The 7732-nt window shown below is 44.8% G+C and overlaps 1 protein-coding gene and 1 long non-coding RNA gene across 2 annotated transcripts; both read left to right on the forward strand.

Annotated features, from left to right (window-relative positions):
• Positions 1-2095: 2095 nt before the first annotated feature.
• LOC114070617 (bifunctional protein FolD 4, chloroplastic-like) lies at positions 2096-7526 on the forward strand. The gene is made up of 2 exons (XM_027908138.1): positions 2096-2483; positions 7281-7526. Exons 1-2 carry the CDS (start codon positions 2098-2100, stop codon positions 7480-7482), a joined length of 588 nt encoding a protein of 195 aa, XP_027763939.1. The 5' UTR covers positions 2096-2097; the 3' UTR covers positions 7483-7526.
• Positions 3254-5657, forward strand: LOC114070618. The gene is made up of 4 exons (XR_003573945.1): positions 3254-3960; positions 4174-4249; positions 4844-4911; positions 5211-5657. It is a non-coding gene; the product is annotated as an uncharacterized LOC114070618 (long non-coding RNA).
• Positions 7527-7732: the final 206 nt, after the last annotated feature.

Raw genomic sequence — 7732 nt, forward strand, 5'->3', positions numbered from 1 at the left:
TGATTTACAACTTAATTCTCCATTTTCTGATGAGAGGAGTTTCCTTCTGAATCCTAAATGAGAAAGGGCTGTGGAAATTAAGATATTAAGTACACGGATGAAAGAGTCTCCTAGAAGTGAAACTCGCCTCAGAGAGACTCAAAGCAACTGTAACCTTGTTTTTATGTCAACCTGGAGAATAAAAAAAAAACAAAGAAGAAAGAAATTTGGAGTAACACATTAAATAGTTTTTGCAAAAGAGAACTGCTAACCTTAGGCAAGTCAGTTGTTCATGCAGCTTTTGCTTGTTCCTGGAATGGGGCAGAATCCTGCTCTGACACACACATCCTCTTCCTATGTCCATGCAATTTCTTTTCTTTATGTTCAGCAGAGAAGAAGAGAAAAAAAATGGTACAAAATCAAACTGAGACCAAAAGGAAATCCCTGCTGCTTGACTTTTTTTTTTTTTTTAAATAACAGTATCTTGTGCTTACTAAAGCATCACTTATATGACCCACCTTTTCAACACATTTAGCCACCCACAATGAACATTTGTGAACTTCTTATTTGGGAATAGAATATGAGAACATTCTTATGGAGCATCACAACAGGATTTTACATGTCTCAAAAAACCTGCACGAAAACCTCTGGAACAGCAGTATTGCAGGAACACCTTCCTTTTGCAGAACTGGAAAAAAACAGTTACTAGCAGTGTTGGAAATATATAGCTTTTCTAATTTTCAGTGGTTGTAATTAAACCTTTTAGTTACTTATTTTAACTAACTATAATCTGTGTTAGGCCTCAAATTACTCTTAGCCAGCTACTTTTGTAAGGACATAGATTCTTAATAACTTTCGAAGTTTTACTTAGCAAAAGTAAGAACTTTTGCTAAACTGACCTTGATGTGCTTGAATGAGCAAAGCCTGGGAAAAAAAATATACTGTTGAATTTGGACATCCGGAAAGACGGAACACAAATAATAATAAGAAAAAAGGCTTAGTATTTGTGCTGGAAAAACACCACCAGAGGGCAAAAGACACTAAAAAGACTACAGATACGGACTAACTGTTATAGAAAATGAGAAATTAATAGCCAAAAGAAGGTAGAATAGGAACTGAGGAATTACATAATTTAGAACCAATTATCAATTATCTCTTTGTTTTCTAAAATGTAAAAGCAGATAAAAAAGGCTATTATTGGTGCCTGTGTGGGGACTGGGATTCTTTCAGTCTTTCACACACACCTTGGGCCAGAAATAAAGTAATGCCTTAATTTCTAACACTACCAAGATGGTATGAGAGGGTTTTATTTATTCTGACACTTTCGGAGTGTTTGGCAATACTGGCAGAGAACACAAGCAGGCATCGGTCCAGAAATACAGCTGTTTGTGGCAAAACGGGCAGAATCAATTCTCTCTATACAGAATATCCAGGGGGTCAGAGGCCTATTTCAGTAACTGTTCAGTTTCCTCACCTTTTCACATCTGAAAATACAGAGCAAAGACAGTGGTTTCAGCACAGGCGCTTGGGATCTGCTAAGGCGATCCTGAGGGGAGCCGAGCCGAGCCGAGCCGAGCCCTCAGGCGTTTCGCGCCCTTTTCGCCCACAGAGCGCGGCGCGCGCTTCCAGTCACAGCGTGAGGGGATCGAGGAGGAGGAGGAGGAGGAGGAGAACGAGGAGGAGGAGGAGAACGAGGACGACGAGGAGGAGGAAAACGAGGACGACGAGGAGGAGAAGAACGAGGGCGCGGAGGAAAACTCCCCGATCACCGCCGCATTATCTGTCGGCATTGCGAGGGGAACTGCTGGCGCTGCGCGTGAGGGATCGCCACCGCCTCAGTGGCGCCCAGCCCCGGCGCACCAGAGCGGAGAAGGAGGAGGAGGAGGAGGCAGCGGAGAAGAAGGCTATGGTGACCATCGCCATGTCGGTCAGTCCTCACAGAGAGAAGCGACGCCGTAACCAAGCGACGAGGGAGGAGTAGGGGCAAGTAGCGGGAACGACGTCGAGACGGAACAGGCGGAGCCGAGAGCAGGGCGGAGCTGAGGGCAGGGCGAAGCTGAGGGCAGGGCGGAGCTGAGGGCAGGGCGGAGCCGAGGGCAGGGCGGAGCCGAGGACGTCATGCCTGAGGGGAGAGCTGGATCCTCGCAGATGGTGCCCCGAAGTCGGACTTCGTTTGCAGTCTTTGGTTTCCGTGAGCTTCTGTTCCCGTCCCTCAGCACCGCCCTTCCCTCAGCTCTTCCCGTCCCTCAGCTCCGCCCGGCCCCCGCCGGTCCACTGTTTGCCCCGTCTCCTCCCCTCGTCGCTTGGTTACGGCGTCGCTTCCGTCCCTGGGGACCGACCGACATGGCGGCGGCCACCACAGCCTTCTCCTTTTCCTTCGCCTCCTCCTCCTCCTCGGCGCTGCTGCGCCCGGGCTGGGCCCCGCTGAGGCGTTGGCGAGCCCTCACCGGCCCTGCCCCGCGGGCCGCCTGCAGCGCCAGCAGCTTCCCCCGCAGTGCCGACAGGTACGCAGCGCCCATCGGGGCGTTTTTTTTCTCGTTCGTTCCTCCTCCTCTTCGTCTTTCTCCTCCTTCTCCTCGATCCCCTCACGCTGTGGCGGAAAGCGCGCGCCGCGCTCGGCGGGCGAAAAGGGCGCGAAACGCCTGAGGGGGCAGCGGGCTCGGCTCCCCTCAGGATCGCCCTTGGCGGTGGATGCCCTCAGATCCCCGGCGAGTTCAGCGGTTCTTCTCGGGAAAACTGAGCTCTGTGCTAGCGGGATGGCGGGCGGCAAGCGGGCCCGGTCCTGGCCTGGGTGATCCACCAGGGATTTAAGCGGTGCGCCTTGAAGGAGCCCTTGCGGTGTGATCTTCCTACCCCCTCCCTGAGGGGAAGCTGGTATTACATGTTTGTTTGCTTCTGGTACCTTAAAGAGCCTCTCAGTGGTTTTCTAGAGCATTACTTTATATATATGACTTTATATATTAATGATGTGGTGGCAAGCAGGACACGGTCTGGTGCAGTGAGGACCATTCTGCTGATGTTAATCACCTCGCTGGTTTAATTTATTGTGCTGTCTGCACAGGGATTCTTGTGGTGGTGTTGTAGCACAGCAGCTCCGAACACTTGCCTGGATGTGGATGGGAGGGTGTCACTGAGTTCCTGGTTGTTCAGCCTTTTCATTTATGCTGGTTTTGTGTTAAATCCTGACTGAAAGTTGGCTCTGTTCAGCAGAACCCAAGCACCTGTGCTGAAAGTATTGTCTTTGCTCTGTGTTTTCAAACGTGAAAAGATGAGGAAGCTGAGCAGTCGTTGAAATAAGCATCTTCTGTTCTGTATATTGAGAATTGATTCTGCCAGTTTTGGCACAAGCAGCTGTCTTCCTGGACCAGTGCATATTCTGCTTCTGTTCTGTGCTGCTAGTAACTGTTTTTTCGAGTTGTGCAAAATGGAGATGTTCTTGTCATAATGATTTTCCAGAGGTTTTCATGTGATATGTATGGGATGTGGAGAATCCTGTCGTGATGCTCCGTATGATCTTGGGCTTTTAATGTATAGGTTGATCTGGAATAGCAACTGAGATCTTTGTTTCTGTCATGTTCTGCAAGTGATAGGATCCATTTACAAGAATAATTCAGTAAGTGAACTTCCTGTTGTAAAGTCACGCTGGGTTCGGAATAGGAGCATCCGTGCTCTAGGAATACCATTGGGACAGGGTGATGTAGTAACACATATGAAGTCTGTCATTTAACCTGGTCATTACATCTGTCATAAATGTCAGTAAATCTGCCACTGACCAACCCCTGGTCAAGGTTTTCCTGTGGCTAATGTTTAAAATAATAATAGTAAGAACTAATTTCTTAATTTCAGTGTCTTGAATAGCCTCCTGCAATGTAACCCTTCTGTACAGCTGAAACTTTCCTTGCTCATGTAATTCTTGTATAATTCCATCGAAGGATGTATACTATATGAACTCTAAACCTAAGAAGCACCAACATATTTGTGGTGATAGTGGTTCAAGGGTTGGACTTGATGATGTCAGAAGTCCTTTCCAACCCATCTGATTCTGTGATTCTATATTTCAGTATTTAATAATTAGTACTTAGTATTTTTATATTTGGCATCTGTGAAAAATACTATTTACCCTCTCCCTTCTCGGTAGATATGAAATAGGAAAAATTGAGCTACTGTTTACATTGATACTTTTCTTAACTTCAGAGTATCCATGTAGCTGCTGGAATGCAGGAGAGGTTTGTTCTTGCAAAGTAGGGCCATCCTATAATTTCTTACTAAGGTGCAATTGTCCTTGTTTTCTTCTGCCTGTGTGAATTAATGTAAAATAATTTTTACCTTCCATATATGGACTTCTATATCATTGCAAAAAAAAGTCCTTCTGAGATGGAAATTGAGCACCCGTGTCACCATCATTTTAGCTGCTCCACTCAGCTGTGGCCCCCCCAGGCGAGGCTGTGCTTCCATGTACCCTGTGGGGCTCAAAGAGTCAGTCCCCGCCATTTTGGGGCTCTGGAGGCCCTGGGTCAGTCCCCGCCATTTTGGGGCTCTCGAGGCCCTGGGTCAGTCCCCGCCATTTTGAGACAGCCCCTGGGTCAGTCCCCGCCATTTTGGGGCAGCCCCTGGGTCAGTCCCCGCCATTTTGAGACAGCCCCTGGGTCAGTCCCCGCCATTTTGGGGCAGCCCCTGGGTCAGTCCCCGCCATTTTGAGACAGCCCCTGGGTCAGTCCCCGCCATTTTGGGGCAGCCCCTGGGTCAGTCCCCACCGTTTTGGGGCAGGCCCTGGGCCATCCCACATGTCCAGAGCTCAACCTATTCCCTTCACACACCTTTCCCACCTGGTTGTTTTGAGCCAGTCAACCCTGGTTTGATGCAGAGATAAAGCTAGAAGTGCAGTCCTGGAAGCAGTTTGGGACATTACTATAGAGGGAACTTCTTGCTAAGGTATAATTGTCCTTGTTTTCTTCTGCCTATGTGGAGTAATGTGAAATAATTTTTGTCTTTTATATCTAGGCTGCCCCACAGCGTTAATTTCTCAGAGTGGTTTTGTCTTGAAACATTTTTTGTTACCAGACAAGTCTTTGCCTTTTAAAATGGCCTTTTTCTGAGGCTTGTACAACTCACTATTGTCCTTGGAAAGATCCAGGTGTTAAAGAGCCTCGTCCCAGCACCTCTTGGGCAGGATATATTACATGTGTTTTCTCCTAGTTTTGTGTGCTTCAGGGTAGGTTTTTTCCTTCTAGATTTGTGCATTTTTAGCACTGTTTATCTGTTCACTTGCTTTGCCTTGGACCTTTGGATGACTGAGAAGACTGAAGGTGATGGGGTGAGAAGGGTGAGGTTTCAGTGAGGACGGACCTTGAAAGCTTAATGATCCTGAGGCCAGATTTTGAGGAAGAGTGTGCACTTAACATGGTTTGCTTAGAGGCTGGGAAAACTTTTCATTAGACAACGCATTTATAGTGAAAGTAGCATAGGAAGGTGATACTCATTCCTATGGATTGAACACATTTTTGGCACCAAAATATTGTAAAATCCTTGTATTGTTAAATGGGGAAGGCATTCCTGCACAGGTGGGCATTAATTATTTGCCTGGGATAGTGAGTACTTGGAAAGCAGCGTCTTGTGCCAGGGGCATGTAGAACTGAATCATAAGTAATGAAGAAGAGAGAGAGACATGTCTGAAAATGAGCACACACAGAGGAGGCCACACAGGAAAAGAATAAAACTGCACCTGTTCCCTACATTATTTTTTCTGTTAGTGAAACTACAGAAACTTGTGTTTGGGTGTAAAAGGAAAAGAAGCAAGGTGTTTGTGCTTTTTTATTTGTGCTCAGTGTGTTTCTAATGCCTTGTTTTCCTGATAACCAGTTGGATAAATTGTTTTTTGCAGAGTGTGTGTGCTTTTTGGCTTTTTGCTTGTATGTTTGGGTTGTTTTTGTTTGTTGGATTTTGGTTTTGTGTGTTGTGGTTTTTTTAACTAGGCACTGTGATTTTTTTTGTTATTGTTTTGTTGTTGTTGTTGTTTTTAGTTATAATGACACCTCTTCGTTCTAACTCACTTGGAGTCCTTGATAAACTATGTCTGTTACCAACAGTGGTCTTTTTGAATTAATTTTTTCAGTTCAAGGCAGGGGTTACAGTGTTCATGTGTCTGTGTGTTAAATTCTCCATCTCAGAGAAGGAAGCCTGCAGAGACTTAATTTGTAGTAAGATCAAGTAATCCTTTGATGGTGTTTGGTTAAGAGCTGATGAACCAGAAACCTGTCTTTTTCCACACTTTTGTGCATTTTAGGCTCTCTGATGGAGACTTACTGAGAATGATTGAAACTGCAGAAATTTCTGAAGTAATAAAAGGCAGTTTACTTCATTTCCCTCTTAAATTATGACTTTGAATCTTAGAAAAGACCATGTTTTAAACCAGATCAGTGATACAATTTCTTGCTCTGTAGCTTTCTGTCCCTTCCTGCTTTCTCCCATCTGAGCACCACCAGCATTAGCAATAAAATTAGTATTTTAAGGCTGTTTGTTTGAAACAAAAGAACTAACATGGTATAATCTGAAAGTTGGAGGTGCTGGAAGGTTTTTGTTGCAGGTCAGTGGAGAGAGTGTGTGTGGGGATGTTCCACATCCCTGGTTGGGGTGATGATCACAGCAATGATAGAGGGAAAGAGAGGACTGAGGAGTTCTGACACAAGTTCAAGATGACTTTCAGGGAGAGTCTTCATCTGCTCTAGTGCTGGTTGAGGAGCACAGGGAGGTTACTGGAGTGAGGGGGAACTGAAAGGATGAAAGTGGAGAGGACATGATAGAAGCTCCTGAGTTTGTCACCACTGGTTTAACTGCTGAGTGAAGTCCTAAGTATGGTTAAATAGTATTAAATAGTATCATCTAGGCTTGGACAAAAGAATAGTGTGAATAAGCTCAAGTCAAATAGATTTTTAAGGATATATGGGGACTGTCGTGAGTAAAGACTCCTTAAAACAGAAGAACTTAAGAGCATAAGAATGTTCTCATTTTCTGTTCCCAAATGCAGGAGTTCATGTATGTTCAACGTGGCTGGCTAGATTTTGGGAATGTGGGTTGTGGCTGGTGAGCTCCTTTTCCATGTGCAATGATGGCATATTCCTGCTCTTCAAATAAGAGTAGGGAAACACTTCTTTTCCCGTGGATTTGTAGTATGTTTTTCAAATGAAATACTAGCAAATGAATCAAAACATTTTGCAGTGGTTGGCACGGTAGATCACACACTTAAAAGTGTCTTCCTGGTGAAATTTCAGACCTAAATATTGTGTATCTTTTTGTCTTTATAGTGATGAAGCAACAGTTATCTCAGGGACAAAGCTTGCTAACCAAGTTTTGAAAGAAGTTCAAAGGGATGTAGAATCGTGGATATCTGTTGGGAACAAGAGACCTCATCTCACTGTCATATTAGTAGGAGACAATCCAGCCAGTCATATCTATGTCAGGAACAAGATAAAAGCAGCTGCAGCTGTGGGTATGTCATATAAGTGATCCTTTGGTAAGCATAAGGTACTGCTATTTAAAAATAAAAAAATAAAGCAGGAGGAATCCCCTGTTTTGTCTTAATTCAGTCTTGCACCATTTTCTTTGTCATCTTCTCTGCTGAATCTAAAGAAAAGAAATTGCATGGACATAGGGAGAAAGTAGTTTTAATATCTCTTGAGTAGGAGCCATAAGTTTAATTCTGTATCTTGAAATATTGTTAGGAAACAGTTTTTAAGCCTCAGACAGATTTTTAGAC

Source organism: Empidonax traillii, unplaced genomic scaffold, assembly GCF_003031625.1.
Source record: "Empidonax traillii isolate 1590-97213 ecotype Southwest subspecies unplaced genomic scaffold, ASM303162v1 scaffold1620:size81671, whole genome shotgun sequence".
Lineage (NCBI taxonomy): Eukaryota > Metazoa > Chordata > Aves > Passeriformes > Tyrannidae > Empidonax > Empidonax traillii.

Excerpts from the sequence above, each read along its gene's own strand:
- LOC114070617 (XM_027908138.1), top strand. The coding sequence starts at position 2,098 with ATGCCTGAGGGGAGAGCTGGATCCTCGCAGATGGTGCCCCGAAGTCGG. Across the intron at positions 2,484-7,280 it reads TTCCCCCGCAGTGCCGACAG|TGATGAAGCAACAGTTATCT; the intron begins GTACGCAGCGCC and ends TTGTCTTTATAG.